This window comes from Myotis daubentonii, chromosome 15 (assembly GCF_963259705.1).
Source record: "Myotis daubentonii chromosome 15, mMyoDau2.1, whole genome shotgun sequence".
In the NCBI taxonomy this organism is placed as follows: Eukaryota; Metazoa; Chordata; class Mammalia; order Chiroptera; family Vespertilionidae; genus Myotis; species Myotis daubentonii.
The window spans coordinates 10,814,725-10,831,774 of NC_081854.1; the positions used below are offsets into that span (position 1 = coordinate 10,814,725).

At 44.5% G+C, this 17,050-nt stretch overlaps 1 protein-coding gene across 1 annotated transcript; it reads right to left on the reverse strand.

Annotated features, from left to right (window-relative positions):
- Nucleotides 1–2,570: 2,570 nt before the first annotated feature.
- On the reverse strand, nucleotides 2,571–15,601 carry LOC132216695 (zinc finger protein 256-like). The gene is made up of 3 exons (XM_059666074.1): nucleotides 15,353–15,601; nucleotides 11,214–11,340; nucleotides 2,571–7,675 (listed from the first exon to the last, which is right to left on the reverse strand). Exons 1-3 carry the CDS (start codon nucleotides 15,383–15,385, stop codon nucleotides 6,279–6,281), a joined length of 1,557 nt encoding a protein of 518 aa, XP_059522057.1. The 5' UTR covers nucleotides 15,386–15,601; the 3' UTR covers nucleotides 2,571–6,278.
- Between the last annotated feature and the right edge of the window lie 1,449 nt (nucleotides 15,602–17,050).

Sequence of the window (17,050 nt, forward strand, 5' to 3'; positions counted from 1 at the left end):
CCACAAATGACCTGTAAGAACGGTTCTGAACTAGAAACTTCACATTTTTTAGTGAGAAATGTAAGTGGAAACTGTTCAGCATACATAATACAGAAGTATCCCAAACACAAGGGTAATCTTGCCTTCAAATGTAAATGAAGAATTTCTTATTAGATACTAGACTTCAGTAGATCTATTATGTCTGGATGCTGCGATGACTGTTACTTTTTTGGGGGACACTTCTCTAAAGTGGCCACATTGTGCACAGGCCCAGGTGACCTTCACTCTCTCCATTACCCAGTTCCAACTTCCTCATCCCAGAGGGACATAGGAACACAATTAGGAGTGAACAGATATGGTAAGGAGCACAGGCAGATGTGACATTGGAGATCTCACAAAAAATGCTCTTGAAACATTTGGTAGATATGGTAGTGTAACCTGAGTACCACTACCATCACCTGGACATAGTGTATTTTGTGAGAGACGACACTATTAATACAGATTGTTGGCAGAACCTCAATGAGTTTTAAAGGACAGAAAATTGAAGAAGTTATACCCCATTAAAGTTGCACCTGGCCTGAAGGTAATTAGCAGGACTGGGGTGGGAGGCACTGGGAGAAATGCCCAATGTGATGAACACAGCGCAAGAGACACAGAGACCAGTGCTGATGGTCAGAGACTTGCCACCCGATGAGACAGAAGCTGACTTGGTAGCCTGGATATCATTAAACCGGACTAAACAAACCTGAGAGGGAGTTGGGGGGAACCAGAGAGCACAGCTGACCCTTGAACAAAGTGGGTTAAACTATGGGGGTCCACTTATGCATTGATTTTTTTTTCAATAAATATAGTCATTCCTCATATCCCTGGGATCCCCATCTGAAGATTCAAAGATCTGCGGATTGAAAATAGTATTTTCCATCCACTGCTGGAATCCGCCTGTGTTGGGGGACAATAGTGTGCATTTTTCTAGCCATTTTATATAAGGGACTTTGACCATGCATGGATTTTGGTATCCATTGGGAGTCCTGGAACCAATCCCTCCTAGATACGGAGGACTGAAGTTTTGGGGGAGTCAAAAGTTATGTGTGGATTTTCAACGGCAGGAGGGTCCGCACCCTTAAATCCCACGTTATTCAAGGGTCATCTGTAGTGCGAATTGGACAAGGGGAGGAGCCAAAGAACAGCTAAGAGTCTAGAGCTCCACCTGAGAGCTGGATTCCAGGGCTTTCCAATGGAAGAGAGAGGCGGTCATCAAGGGGAACTTCATGTCCTTAGAATGAATGTTCTGGTAAAAAGAGATTGTTGAACACCAACCAAAGGAAGATACAGCTATCTTTGACAGGATCATCATTACTACTTTATGCCCTCACTGGGTTAAATAACAATGCCTTTATGGCCATCACAGTTAAGTAGAAACCAAAATATTTTATTCTTATAACACAGAAGAGCAAATTGTATGATTCTATTCAGTTTATATCCAGAAAAGGCAAATCCTTAGAGACAGAAAGAAGATGAATGGTTGCCAGAGGATTGTGAAAGGGAGAATTGGCAGTGGCTGCTCTTAGTCATGGGATTTCTTTTGGGGATGATGAAAATTTTCTGGAATTAGATGGTAGTGACGGTTGCACAATATTGTAAATATACTTAAAAAAAATTGGGTTGTAAACTTTTTTAAAAAGTTGAAAGGGTAGATCATACATTATGTGACTGTTACAGCAATAAAAAAAAAAAAAAAAAATCTGAGCGTTGAAACCAAACCAAAAGGTGGGTGAAGGTGAGGGGACCCAGCCCAAATTATCAAAGGCTCAAAGAGGCAAACAAATTAGAGCTCAGACTCAAATGTTCCCCTGGAAAAACCACAGAGCTGACGGGTGATGCTGTTCTCATTAAGACTGAGCGTAGCCCTAACTGCTTTGGCTCAGTGGATAGAGTGTCGGCCTGCGGACTGAAGGGTCCCAGGTTCGATTCCGGTCAAGGGCATGTACCTTGGTTGCAGGCTCACCCCCAGGAGGTGGTGTGCAGGAGGCAGCTGTTCGATGTTTCTCTCTCATCGATGTTTCTAACTCTCTATCCCTCTCCCTTCCTCTCTGTAAAAAAAAAAAAATCAATAAAATATATTAAAAAAAAAAAGACTGAGCGTAAATGCATAAATAAATGGAACCACAGATTAATGTTTCCTTCTCTCTCTGTCCCTCTCTAATGCCAATAAATAAAAATTTAGTTTGGCTGGGCACCTCAGCTGGTTAGAGCATCATCCCAGTACCCCAAGGGTGTGGGTTTGATCTCTGATCAGGGCACATACAAGAATCTAGCAATGAATCAATAAGTGGAACAAGCCCTGGATGAGTGACTCAGTTGGTTGAATCATCGTCCCACACACCAAAAGTTTGCGGGTTTGCTACCCAGTCAGGGCACATACCTGGATTGGAGGTTTGATCCCCAGTTGGGGCACATAGGGGAGGTCAATCAATCAATGTTTCTCTCTCCCTTCCTCTCTCTAAAAATCAATAAACATATCCTTGGGTGAGGATTTAAAAAAAAAAAGTGGAACAGTAACAACAAACCAATCAATAAATAAAAATTTAGAAATAATAAGAATTCTTAAAATACTATAAATCAGAGATTTCTAGAGGGTCTTCCTCAGGTTAAATTAGCTTGCTAGAGCTATTGGAGGCAAAAGGACACCAGTTGTCACTAGCAATTTGACCTTGGTTCAGCAACCTTGGTTTTTGAGTTCGGTTAAGAAAAATATCCAAGGCCAAGGATCTCAAATCATAGTGAGTTTATTTACAGAGTTAGGGAGATAGACTGAGTTAACCAGATGGGCTGTGTGGGCTGAGGAAACAAGTTATGGAGGCAAAAGGAGGGCCCTTGGTGCTTAGGAGGAGGAGAGTAAAGGTTTGTCCCTGGAAGAAGCAGGAAGTGGGTTCGTATGCTCCAGAGAAAGCAAGAGCTGCCTGGGTCTTTAGTCCTTTTTTGATTTGTGGTCTCCACTGATTGGCTGTATCCAGGGCAGAGGGTCAGGAGTCATCGCAACCATTACATAGCCACACCAGGCCATGCTGCTTCTCTGGGCCTAACACTGATACAGAACTGATGTCTGATTTTATATATATCATTTAGGGAGAGAGGGAGAAACATCAATAGGTTGCCTCTCCCACACACCATGCACCCCAATCGGGGATTGAACAAACCTGAAGCCTGGGCATGTGCCCTAACTAGGAGCCCAACTGTCCACTTTTGGTGCTCATGGCGCTCAACCAGCTGAGCCACACCTGCCAGGACAAACGCTGCCCTCCTCTTCAAGAACACCTTAGAGGAAAGCACTCATAAAATTAGCTAAAACAAGATTTTTTTTATCAAACCCGTTGACAGATACGCTACCAATCATTGCTATTTGATTTATCTGAATGTTTTTCTTTTCCTTAAATATTTTAAAAGGTTTTTTAGTGATTTTTTTTTCTTTAGAGAGGAAGAGAAATATTGATGTGAGAGTGAAACATCATCAGATGCCTCCTGCAGGCACCCTACTGGGAATCAAGACCCAAACTGGGCATGTGCCCTGACCAGGAATGGAACCAGTGACCTCTTGGTGCACAGGATGATGCTCAATCCACTGTGCAAAACTGGCCAGGCTTGGACACATTTTATTGCCCATCAAGCTCAGCTATTATGTCCCTTGTATAGATTAGTAAAGAGGGGAGTAATCTGGAGTTGGAGACAAGAGCACACAGATGCCTTTCCTAGTGCAAAGAGAGAAATTATAAAAAGACAACGTAAAGTCACAGTGACAGACATGGGCAATGCTATGATCACTGGGATGGTTTCAGTTTCATGCATATGTCAAGGCTCATCAAATAGTATACTTGAAATATGTTCTTTACTAATTAAAACTTTTAAAAAATGGTTCAAAAATTTCTTTTAAATTTTGTGTCCAACACTTCTTAGAAAATAGGTTTGGCATCTCTCTATTCAATTCAGGTTCTCATATCCTCTGGAGGTCAAATCTTGTCTTAGTGACATCAACTATACCAAACAATGAAGAATTTTCACCAAAATCAACAGAAATACTGGCTGGGTCACAAAAGTACTTCCCTGGTCTATAGATACTTTCCTGTACCTTTGATTTCCTGCCTGGGCACTCTGATCATCAGGTAAAGATCTAAGAGGGTAGAGAAATGCACAAAACCCTTTGATTATTTTCAATAACAGTGACTTTGAGCACAGAAGATAAACATGCCTGGAGATCCTCAGATGTGTGAACACACTGGTCTTGCAGTCTTTTTCACAGAAACGTTTCTGGATGCACCTAGAGAAGAGGCCGATTCCATCTAGCTGGCTGCAAGCTTCTCCAATCCCAATTAAGCTAGTGATTGTGTAGCAGGCATTCTGTAAGAACTATGGTCCTAAAACCAGTGATCATCACCCATGGAATTGTAGACATTGAGACAGATGAAAAAACAAGGCTCAGGGTTGATAGTTGACTTAAGAACCAGGAGGTCATGATTCAATTCCTGGTGAGGAATGGGGCGTGGGGAAGGTAGTTGATCAATGATTCTCTCTCATCATTGGTGTTTCTCTCTCTCCCTCTTCCTTCCTCTCTGGAAAAAAGAAAAAAAAGACAGATGGCCTGTTGGAAGATCGTAAAAGAGCAATTCCCTTCAAATGTACTCACATACCCCTGACTGGTGTGGCTCTGTCTGTACTGAGAAAGTCCACCCATGCTTCAATGTGTCTCAGGTTCAATTCCTGGCCCAGGTTGGGGCACATGCAGGAGGCAACCACTGAACAGGTCTGTTTCACACTGATGTTTCTCTCTCTCTCTCTCTTTTTCAATCTCCCTCCCTTGCTTCTACTCTCTCTAGAAATCAATGGGAAAAATATCCTCGGGTGAAGATTAACAACAAAAGTACTGTCATACCGTGTGAAAAACAAAATTCATGCTGATCCTAGAAGCAGGTGAAGTTGTCACCCCAGCTAGGTTTTGAAAGTGATGTCTGAGTCTTCTAAAACGCATAGCATTCAGGCTTCACATGAGTACCAGGAAACCCTGCAGTTTTTCCTAGAATGATGTGGGTAGCAATGCAAATTTGGCGCAAAGTTGTGAACTAATTTCCCCACCGTACTCAACCCTCAGAGGCAGTGAAAGGTTGAGACCCTCGTAAAAAATTGTTCACTTCCTCATGCTTATAGAGCCCAAATATGCTTATAACCTAAACCACAAAGAAAACATCCAAAGTTATAGAGGACTTAAACAAAAAGGCCTTTATTATTATAAAAAACTAAACCAGTTTTTTTAAAAAACACCCAACCAGTCTTTGGGTGACAGCAACAATGGAAATATTCACCAGAGGTATCTAGGGCAATCGTGTCTCTGAAAACATTTTTTCTGGAAGATGCCAGCTGAACTCAGAAAATGTTCTCTGGGGTCAAAAATGGGTCAGGCCCATGCCCCAGATAGCCAGAGTAAATGAAATGCAGATCTCCTAGGGGCTCAGGTTACTCCTAATTTCCTCCAACTAATAAGGGGAACATCAGCTTCCCTGAGGACATGAGGACGGTGACTGATGAAAAGTGCGGGGACTTGCTCAGTGTTGGTTCAGGTGAAATGGATTCTGTCACAGAAATTTTCAGTGACACTAAGCCCTGGGCGGTTTAGAAGGTAGAACATAAGTACACATGCTTCCCACATAATTAAAATTATGAAAAATCTCCCTACTTTTGAGGATGGGATTTATGAGATGAAAGTCAGACCACTGAAGCCTAAATTTCCCGCAGTGCTGCTAACACTGAACAAAGTAACTACATTCCCTACAAACCTAAAAACTCCCTCTAATGCAACAGTTCTCAACCTGTGGGAAGCGACCCCTTTGGGGGTCGAACAACCTTTTCACAGGGGTCACCTAAGACTATCGGAAAACACATATATAATTACATATTGTTTACAGTAGCAAAATTACAGTTATGAAGTAGCAGTGAAAATAATTTGATGGTTGGGGGTCACCACAACATGAGGAACTGTATTAAAGGGTCGCAGCATTAGGAAGGTTGAGAACCACTGCTCTAATGTGTACTCTCATGTTTCCAGAGGGTAGAATTTTTACTAAAAGATTACCCACATTCACAACACTCAAAAAGCCTTTCTCCTGTGTGAAATTCGACGTTTATGAAGATGAGAGATCACAATAAAAGATTACCCACATTCATGGCACTCATAAGGTCTTTCTCCAGTGTGAACTCTCTGGTGACAACGAAGTCCAGTGCAACAGGCAAAAGATTTCCCACAATCACTGCACTCATAAGGTCTTTGTCCTGTGAACTCTCTGATGACAACGGAGTTGAGAGCTAAAGGCAAAAGATTTCCCACAATCATTGCACTCATACGGCTTCTCTCCAGTATGAACTCTCTGATGACAACGGAGGCTAGAGCTATGGACAAAAGATTTCCCACATTCACTGCACTCGTGCGGCTTCTCTCCAGTGTGAACTCTCTGATGATAACGGAGTTTCGAGTTACACATAAAAGATTTCCCACATTCACTGCACTCATAACGCCTTTCACCCGAGTGAATTCTCTGATGAACATGAAGGTAGGATTTTGTGGTAAAACATTTCCCACATTCACTGCACTCATACGGCCTTGCTCCAGTGTGAACAGACTGATGACCACGGAGTCCAGAGCAATAGGTAAAAGATTTCCCACATTCACTGCACTTGTAACGCTTTTCACCAGAGTGAATTCTCTGATGAACATGAAGGTAGGATTTTGTGGTAAAACATTTCCCGCATTCGCTACACTCATACGGCCTTGCTCCAGTGTGAACAGACCGATGACCGCGGAGTCCAGAGCAATAGGTAAAAGATTTCCCACATTCACGGCACTCATACGGCTTTTCTCCAGTGTGACTCCTTTGGTGTTGATTCAGGCTCCACTTCTGGCTGAAGGACAGCCCACATTCTCCACACTCATAAGGCTTTTCTCCAGTGTGAATCCTCTCGTGTTCATTCAGGTTATCCTTTCTTCTAAAGGACTTCCCACATTCACGGCACTCGTACGACTTCTCCAACGAGAGAACGTTCTGATACCGAAAACCAGAGATTCTTCTAAGACCTTTTTTACTTTCAGGGCCCACAAGACACTGCCTTCCCGCATGGCCAGCATGGTCTGGAACAAGAGTGTCATTGCAGCCAATCACTTTTTTACATTCCTTCTTGGTATGGTAATTCTTTCTGTTTTGACATATAACCCCGGCCCCCGAGCTTTCACTTGGTTTGACTGTGGTGTGAGTAGCCTGTGGCTGAAGTTGCTCCGAGGCAGTAAGGATGCTGTGTCCACCCTTCTGACTGGTAACGAGTGTCTGGGACACACTGAATGTGCAGCTCCTCGCAGGCAAGGCCCTGTCCACACCTCTTATCAAACGCTCGCCTCTCCTGTGCTGCTCACGGTCCTGGTGACACTTCGCACTGAAATAAAATGGTTTTGCACACGCACCGCACCTCAACAGTTTCGGGCTGTGTTGTGTTTCCTGCTGCTCAACCAACTGGAAAATGTCCCGTAAGACCGGACCACAACTCTCACAGGGGTGGCTGTTCTGGGAAGACAAAGGTACTTTGGTCTTCTTTGCCTGTGACACCCTTACAGACACGTTCTGTTCAATGGGTGCCTCCAGATCCCGTGTTCCACAGCAGCAACCTGAACAAAAGGAAACACTGGTGAATTACATGTTGAGCCCACAGCCAAAAGTAATCTCGCTGGGCCATGGTGGCTCAGTGGTTGAGGGTGGCTTATGAACCAGGAGGCCACAGTTCGATTTCCAGTCAGGGCACATGGGAATGTATACAAGCCAATAAAATTTATCTGAAAAAGAGCAGATGATGTTTGAGGTAAATATAAAGATATGTGCCTGGACCAATACTGGACAGCAGTAAAGAGAGGAAGAGGAAGGGCTGACTGGGAGAGCAAACCTATGTGGAAATGGCATGGTTCAAAACACAAGGATTGAAAATGCCTGTTGCCTGCAGAGCTTGCACTATGTGACCCTAGTGGCGTGTTCTGTGGTGGAACTTTGTTCTTAGGAACCACAGCAGCCCCTGCAACACCGAACATTACAAATCAGAGGACCCTATAGAGGATGTCGGCAGGAATTCCAATAAAAATTCCCTTGGCCACAACCTACCCCATGAATATAAGAAAAATCAAGAGCTTAACAACTTTAAGTAATAAGCTCGCAAGGACAGAATAACTAAGAACATTAAGCAAATAATAAATGATCCGAAAGCAGAAAAAATATATGTTAGTAGAGAACTTCAATAATCCCCTTTCACAAAGGCTAGATCATCCTGTCTGAAATAAATATGGAATTACTGCAGTTTGACTACATTTTAGAGCAACTCTAATCCTGTATATATGCACAAAACATTCTATTCAAATGCAGAGGAGGCATTCTTGTCAAGCCACACATGAAACATTCTCTACGTAACGAAGCTGTTACCAAAAGGGACCAGGGTGCAGCAGTTCTCCCTCAGGCCAGACTCTACAGGGTGGGTTCTTGAATTTGAGTAGGACAGATTTGTCAACAGGAGTCTAGGTGATTTTGAGAGTGCATCTGTTAAAGCTAGGGACATAGAAACAAAGAAAGAACTTTGAGTAGAAGAAGCAACAGGAGAGCTTTGGCCCTTTAGAAAGGTTACAGGAAAGCAGTGAGTCAAAGCAGGGCTGCTGTTAGGTCACTGGGATGTCAGAGACAAGGGGAACATGTAGATAAGATCAGGTGTAAGCCTGGGATGAGCTGCTGCCGCCAGTTGCTCCTCTGGTTGAATGTCCAGTGAGAACCCTTAAAGCAGGGGTCCTCAAACTACGGCCCGCGGGCCACATGCAAATACAAATATTGTATTTGTTCCCGTTTTGTTTTTTTACTTCAAAATAAGATATGTGCAGTGTGCATAGGAATTTGTTCATAGTTTTTTTTAAAACTATAGTCCGGCCCTCCAACGGTCTGAGGGACAGTGAACTGGCCCCCTGTTTAAAAAGTTTGAGGATCCCTGTCTTAAAGTTTAGAGAAAAGGTAAAAGTTTAAGCTAGGAAAGGGCATGGGCATGGCCCAGAGTGAGCTGGCCTTGAGTCTCTGTCCTGAGGACCTCTTCTTTTTTAATGTTTCTTTATTGATTTTAGAGAAAGATAAAATGTAGAAGGAGTCATCATTTGTTGTTCCACTTAATTATGCATTCAGTGGTTGCTTCTTTTATGCGCTCTTATCAGAGATCTAACCCACAACCTAGATACATTGGATCAATGCTCAAACCAACTGAGCTACCAGGCCAGCACTGTCACGAAGATTTTCTCTTTTTTTTTCGTTTGTTCCTGAGGGCGAGCATCTCAGGGGAAGGTTTCATAAGAATATTCATCAGCTTTTCAGGTGCATTTGTAATATGCTAATGGTTTGGAATTAGTGTACAAGGAAGTCTGGGTTTGTCTTTTGTTCTGTTTAATGTTTTATTTTTTATCTTGAGTCTGTCTGGCTCTAATGGGGTTTTTATTATTTGTTCGTCTGGCTTTATCTATCAATCTGACTTTATCTATCATTTGGTTAACGTTATCTATCCTTGGGTTACTGGTGCAAATGCCATTTATTGGATCCCTGTTCTCTATTTTCACAGACCAGGGGGGTTTGAGCTGTGAATTCTTTGATTAGAGAGGGAGGTGTAAACTATTTATTTTCACATGTTCTTATCTGGGGAAAATAAGCTCTTAGATTCACAAGCTGGCTGTTATGTTGTCCAAATTGTTTGAACTTGTTTAATTTTCTTGTCTCAGTTTCACTATCGCACATGCCCAAGAAGTTCTGTAGTTTCTTATCTCCCGCAATGGTGGTCAAAAGAGAAGTCTCAAACTTTCAGAAGAAATCACTTCAAGATTCTTACCTGATCACAATATAAGAAACTAGAAATCAATTCCAGTTTCAAGAAAGCTGAAAATTCATAAATATGTTGAAATTAAATATAACACACTCTTAAACAACCAGTGGGTCAGTGAAATTAAAAAAGGACCTTAAAGCGATCTAGAGGCACCGGCCAGTGTTGCTCAGAGGTTGAGCGTAAACCCAGGAACCAAAATGTCACTGGCTGTATTCCTGGTCAGGGCACATGCCCAGGCTGTGGGCTTCAATGCCTTCTATGGGGCAACCAGGAGGCAGCCAATCGATGTTTCCTGGTCACTGATGTTTCTATCTCTCCAGTCCTCTTCCTTCCTCTCTCTCAAAACCAATAAAGACATATAAAATATATATGAAAACCCCCACAAACATCTGGAGGCAATGTGTACAGAAAGACAACTTCCCAAAGCTTATGAATGGGGAGCAGGAGATGCAAGCCCAAGAGTAAATTGTATACAGATAAAGCCTGTATTAAGACAAATCTGAAACACACGGCAGCCTAACCCTGCTCCACAGGAAATTAAAAACACATCACGAAAGTAAACCCAAGGCTAGCAAAAGAAGCCATCAATGTTAGAACTGACATATATAAAATAGAAATAGGAAAGGCAAAAAGAGGAATAGCATAACTAAGGGCTGTTTTTTTTTAAATTTGTATACTTATTTTTTTCTTTGTTAATCCTCTCTGGAGGTTATTTTTCCATTGCTTCAGAGACAGTAGAAGGGAGGAAGGGAGGAGGAAAGTGGAGACAGAAACACAGATGTGAGACACACAGACTGGTTTCCTCCCACATGTGCCCCATGGGGGATGGGGAGGGAATCCACAACCCAGGCACATGCCCTTGACCTGGAATTGAACCCGACACCCTTGGGTCCCTGGGTCGATGCTTTAACCACTGAGCAAAACAGGCCATGACCAGCAGTTTTTTTTGATAACATGCAGAAAACTGGCTAAACGTTAGCTACATTGAACCAAGAGAAACAACACTCAAATAAATCAAAGCAGAAATGAAAGACTGTACAGCTGACACTATGAACTACAAACCATCATCAGAGATGTTGGCAGATGACATACAGACACAACATCTAGAAAATTGTCAAGATTCCACTATAAGCTTTGCAAATTATCAATGATGAGAGAGAATCATTGATCGGCTGCCTCCTGCACGCCCCCTACTGGGATCGAGCCCGCAACCCAGGCATGTGCCCTTGGACGGAATCGAACCTGGGACCCTTCAGTCCGCAGTCCGACGCTCTATCCACTGAGCCAAACCAGCCAGGGCAGAGTGATGTTCTTACCCAGTGAGGATATGAGAGCAAAATTCTCCAGCATCACATCGAGGTATAGGCCTCTCTGAGCCTCGTCAAGAAGCTGCCATTCTGTCCCCGAGAAGTACATAGCAACATCCTCAAAGGTCACACCAACCTGTCAGAATGAATACACTGAGTCAGTAATAGTCTGTCTGAGAACCCACAATCCTACTCTTCCCCACAATCAACCACCTCCAGGCCACGCCCCCCCCCCCCCCCCCCCCCTGCCGCCGCCGTTCACAGCAGACCTCTGGCCTTGGTGCCAGTGCTGCCTGCTCTCTCAGCTCAGTCCCATAAGTCACTCTTATCACCCTCAGCAATAGGCAGGAGAAGGGGAAGGGGTGACGAGGCAGATAAATGCCACCTACGCTCTGGGCCATGGCAGAAGGGCTCCATCACTAATGCCACGCAAACCCACTGGGATGTCCCAGATCATTCCTGCAGGACACAGCAAAACGTGGGCTCCAAACCACACACCAGGTACCCAGGACCGTCAGCCCCAACATCCGATCAGCTCCAGGTAAGCAGGTCTCCGCTGTATCCCCGCCCAGCCCCCACAGTCTGGTGACCTGCAGACTCTCTATCCTAGTGCTGCACCTTTCCAGCTCTGTGACCTTGGGCAAAGAATCAACTCCCTGCTCCTCACTATCCCCATCACCCCTGCTAAGGTAAAAATCATTCAAACATGTAAAGAACTTCTGTGAGTTTATTGGAGCCAAACTATCTACAATTGCGGGAAAGCAGAATCTCAATGGATTAGGATAATGCTCCGGATAATGGCAATTTTGCATCTTGTTTTATACATTATCATCCAAGGAGGAGATGTAAGTCAGTTACATGAAACCCACTGGTTATGGACTAGGGAGACAGGACAAAGCAAAGCTGGGGAAACCGCTGGAATTGGATATACTAGGTGTACCGGTTAATAATGCGGATTTTGTAATCAAAGAAAACACGATAATTTCAAGAGAAACATCAGAAGTGTTTTATTCAAAGTAATGTCCATTGCCAGCTACACATTTCCCCCATCTTTCAGGTAATTTGTGGATACCGTCCCAACAGAACTTTTCTTGTTTTGAGGCAAACCATTCAGAGACCCAATTTTCCACTTCTTCATACGTTTTGAAGTGCTGCTGAGAAAGTGCGTGTGCCATCGATCGGAACAAGTGGTAATCTGAAACAGCAAGGTCTGGTGAATATGGCGGGTGGGTTAATACTTCCCAGGCAAGATCTTTTAACGTGTCTTCAACTGGTTTTGAAGTGTGTGATGGTGCATTGTCATGAAACAAAATTACTTTGCCATGTCTTCTGGCCCATTCTGGTCGTTTTACGATCAAAGCATTTTACGACCAATTGACTTGGACGTTCTCTGTCTTTCACATTGAAGTCATCACTTTTAAAGCGTTTAAACCAGCGTTCACAAGTATCCTGAGATGGAGCATGTTCACCATAAGCTTCCTGAAGTATACGATAACTTTCAGCAGCACTTTTCTCCAAAATAAAGTAATGAATTAAAACTTCCTGCAAATACTCTTTTTTTTGGCACAAAATTCGACATTTTTAAGCATAAAAATATCCATGATGTTAACACCTTCAGCAAATCTGACATATGAAGTTTGGAAGTTTGTTGTCAATACAACAAAATAGCACACATATCAAATTGCATATATATCAACATATGTGTAACTCCATCCATTGAAAAATATCCGCATTATTAACCGGTAACTAGTAAAAAATAAAATGAGCCTTAGCTGGTTTTGCTCAGTGGATAGAGCATTGGCCTGTGCACCGAAGGGTCCTGGATTCGATTCCAGCCTAGGGCGCATTCCGTGGGTTGCGAGCTCAATCCCTAGTGGTGGCATAGCAGAGGCAGGCGATCAATGATTCTCTCATCATTGATGTTTCTATCTCTCTCTTCCTTTCTCTCTGAAATCAATAAAAATATATTTAAAAAAAGTAAAAGTCACTTAATTCTTTTACTTAGGTGGGTGCAGGATAATTAACAGTCAATAATCTATAATAATAAAAGTGTAATATGCTAATTAACCAGAGAGCCAAACTACCTTCTGAATGTCATTCCAGACATACTTCTAGACTAAACTACGGCAGTAGGGCCGAGGCAGAGGCAGTTAGGGGCAATCTGTCAGGCAGGCAAGTGTTAAGGGGTGATCAGGCAGGCAGGTAGAGTGGTTAGGGGTGATCAGTCAGACAGGTGAGTGGTTAGGGACAATGAGGCAGGCAGAGTGGTTAGGGGTGATCAGGAAGGCAGGCAGGCCAGTAGTTAGGAGCCAGTGGTCATGGGTTGTGAGAGGGATGTCCGAGGGGTCCCGGATTGCGAGAGGGTGCAGGCTGGGCTGAGGGACTCCGCCCCCCTGCACAAATTTTGTGCACCGGGCCTCTAGTAAACATGGTAACAATAACAATGAAGGAATTTATGGCCTCAGTCCTGGAGCCCAAGTGCATTTGGCTATGCCCTGAGGGGACTGGAAGGTTAAGTTACAAGTTACCCTGACAGTTCACAGGCAGGTTATCTTAGATGCAAAAAGACAATAGGCTCACTTAAGGTAAAGAGTGACCTTTGTCAGGGAAGAGACTGGCCTAGGGCATGCCTACCTACTATAAACTGCTTTTAGTTAAAGTTTTTTTTTTTTGTATGTGTGTTTTTCAGTCTCTGCGTCGCCACTTTCGATCTCAGGGTTCTCCCCTGCAAGTTTTCCATTGATTATTCTGGAATTTATTCTGTATTTTAGTTGTCATTCCAGTATGTTCCCGGGGGCATGTCCGTGTAGCATCCACTAACTCCGCCGCCATTTTTAATCCTCCTTTAAAGTTTTAATTTCAGACCATCCTTTGTGGTTCCTTTATGACTTACAGTTTGCTAGACGGCCATGAGGAGGCATATAAGACAACTGGGGGGCTAGCCATCTGAATCTGTGCCAGTAACCAGCACTCTGATGCACATTCTTGCTATAATTAAGCCCCATTCTTATCTGTGAAGCTTGTCCAGCCTTGCAGAACCCGTTCCCTGGAACACTCCCATTTAACAGAGGCCACAAACCATGAACCATACCCCCAACCCACCCAGGGATTGGCAGCGCTTGGCGCCAGCCAAGCCAGGCCTTTGGGTGTTATCTCACTTCTCCCATCCCAAGGGGTAAGGGGGAGGGGACTGCAAAGCCCCTGAAAAGTCCGGAAGCCGGGTCCATATTTGGGGGACAAAGAAACTAAGAGGATAAAAGGAAAGCTTCCTCCACATTCATCACCTGGGCTTGGAGAATGACTCCGCTGGGTCACCGCACTAGTGCATCTGCAAATGAAGGGTTTTTCCTGAACCTTCTGAGTACCTGTGTTTTCCTGTGGCCTGGTAATTAATTTCTGCAACAGCCGTGCAGGCCTTCCCTGAGCTTGTCGGGTTAGCATGGGGCCCCCTTTTTCCTCCACACCCCACTCTAGTCTGTTCACGCTCCATGAAAAGGAAAATGGGGGGTGAGGGTGGGCATTCTGCCACAACATCCGCCCGATTGAAAAATCTTTTCAGCCCCAACCGGTTTGATAGAGCCTTGGCCTGAGGACGGAAGGGGCCCAGGTTCGATTTCGGCCAAGGGTATGTACCTTGGTTGCGGGCACATCCCCAGTAGGGGGTGTGCAGGAGGCAGCTGATCGATGTTTCTCTCTCATTGATGTTTCTAACTCTCTATCCCTCTCCCTTCCTCTCTGTAAAAAAATCAATAAAATATATTTTTTAAAAAAGAAAAACCATTTCAAACCCAAACACCCCCCTGTCCCCACGGTTCACCCCCTCCCACGGCCCCAAGGACCCTCAGAATGAAGGCACCCAGACCCTCTGCCTCCCAGACGATCCCAGACGAGACGGGACTCCGACCCAGGCTGTTTAGGGCGCAGGGAGGACGGACCCCAGGATTCCGCGTCCGCCTGGGTCAGTGGCCCCGCGCTGCTCCCCGGCGGTCCCTCGGCACCTCACCCCCTCCCACCCCCGTCACACCATTGGTCACCCTCCAACGCCTCGCGGTATAGACGCGGGGCCTGGGCTGCAGGAGGGGACGGGTGCCCGCCCCAGGGGTGCAGGGTTGGGTGGGAGAGGCGGGGAGGCCCGGGGACGCACTTACCGCGGCCGGGCGCCTCCGAGCGGCCGCCGCCATCGGACTCTGCGGGCGGAGCGGGCGGAGGCGGCGGACGAGGAGGGGCCTCGGTCCCCGCCCTAAAGCGGGTCACCCGCGGGGTCGCCGACCTCACACCCGCTCTGTGCGGCAGGGACCGCAACTCCTTGGCGCCTTCTCCCTTCTGTCACCTCAAAACCCACATTGCAATTTAAAGGGCCAACGGACACCGACCAACCAGCAAGTTTCACCGTCTGCAAGATGCAACCGGAAGTCCCGCCCCAAATCCTGGAAATCCCACGGAAATGCTTTCGGCCTGATGTGTCATTCGCTCAACTAGCACTCGGTCTTCTGGGTAATGTAGTTCCCAGAGCTCCAGAGGGCACATTGTTTTCCATCGTGAACAACTAGGAAGTTTGCCATTGGAGGGATCCCATGCTGTTCCCTGGAGGGAAGTATTTGCTCCTGGTTAATGGCTGCAAAAACTCAATTCTGACCTATCTACCTGGAGATTGGTTTAGGGGCTCAGAACCACAAGGCTGTGCCACCCCCGCCCCTTAGATGCCAATTCAAAGTCCAGATGTTATCTGTGCTTCAGAGAGAGGCACGCCAATGATGAGAGAGAATCATTGATCCATTGCCTGCTGCATGCCCTCAACTGGGGATAGAGCCCACAACCCAGGCATGTGCCCTGACCAGGAATTGAACTGTGACTCCTGACTCTAGGGTCCATGCTTAACACCACCAGCTGGACACAAAAGGCTATTTTTAAACAGAAAGCCACAGGCCCCAAATGGCATCACCCATGCTGAAAGCCTAGTTTAATACCTGATATAATTGTAGTTTCCACCATTTCCAGAAACAATCTTAAGCATCCAGTTTAATGTTTTCTGGTCAAGCACCAGTAATGGAATTATGTCTCATGAACTTTTTCCAGCCCCCCATAGAAAAAACAGGTAACGTTATGATAAAAAATTTTCCAGGTCTTTTTCTTATAGAAAAGGTGCCCTTTCTAAAAAAATAAAATAAAAGAATACTGTGTTAAGTTTAGTAAATTATCTGCCTCGTGTAAAACGTTTTAAATAAGACCCTCTTTTTCCTCTAGGTGGAGGTAATTGTCCGAAATAAGTCACTTTTTTAGCTTCTTAATCCCCACCTTATACGTTTTTACCAATAAAAATGTTCCCTTTTTTACAATTCTTAATATACTGTTCAATTTGCTAGATGGATTGGTTCCCATTTATGAATCTGTTAAAGCAATTACATATTTAAATTTGCTCCACTGAATTTTGTTTTTTAACACTATAAATCAATTATAGCCCCATAGTGTCAATTATTTGAGTGTGACCTTGGTATGCCAAGGTTATGGGTTAGATCTCTGATCAGGGCATATACAAGCATCACTCAATGAATGCATAAAAAAGTGGAACAACAAATTGATATTTCTCTTTTTCACTCTCTCATTCTCTCAAGTCAATAAATAAAAATTTAACTTTATCCCTGACCATTTTGGCTCAGTGGATAGAGCATCGGCCTGTGGACTGTAAGGTCCCAGGTTCGCTTCTGGTCAAGGGCATGTACCGTGGTTGTGGCCACATCCCCAGTAGGAGGTGTGCAGGAGGCAGCTGATCAATGTTTCTCTCTCATTGATGTTTTTAACTCTATATCCCTCTCCCTTCTTCTCTGTAAAAAATCAATAAGATATAT

Bases quoted from the DNA above. Each gene is read 5' to 3' on its own strand.
- LOC132216695 (XM_059666074.1), bottom strand. From the start codon at position 15,385: ATGGCGGCGGCCGCTCGGAGGCGCCCGGCCGCG. The intron at 11,341-15,352 runs GTAAGTGCGTCC...TCATTCTGACAG, and splicing joins CTCGGAGGCGCCCGGCCGCG to GTTGGTGTGACCTTTGAGGA. The intron at 7,676-11,213 runs GTAAGAACATCA...CCTTTTGTTCAG, and splicing joins TGCTCTCATATCCTCACTGG to GTTGCTGCTGTGGAACACGG.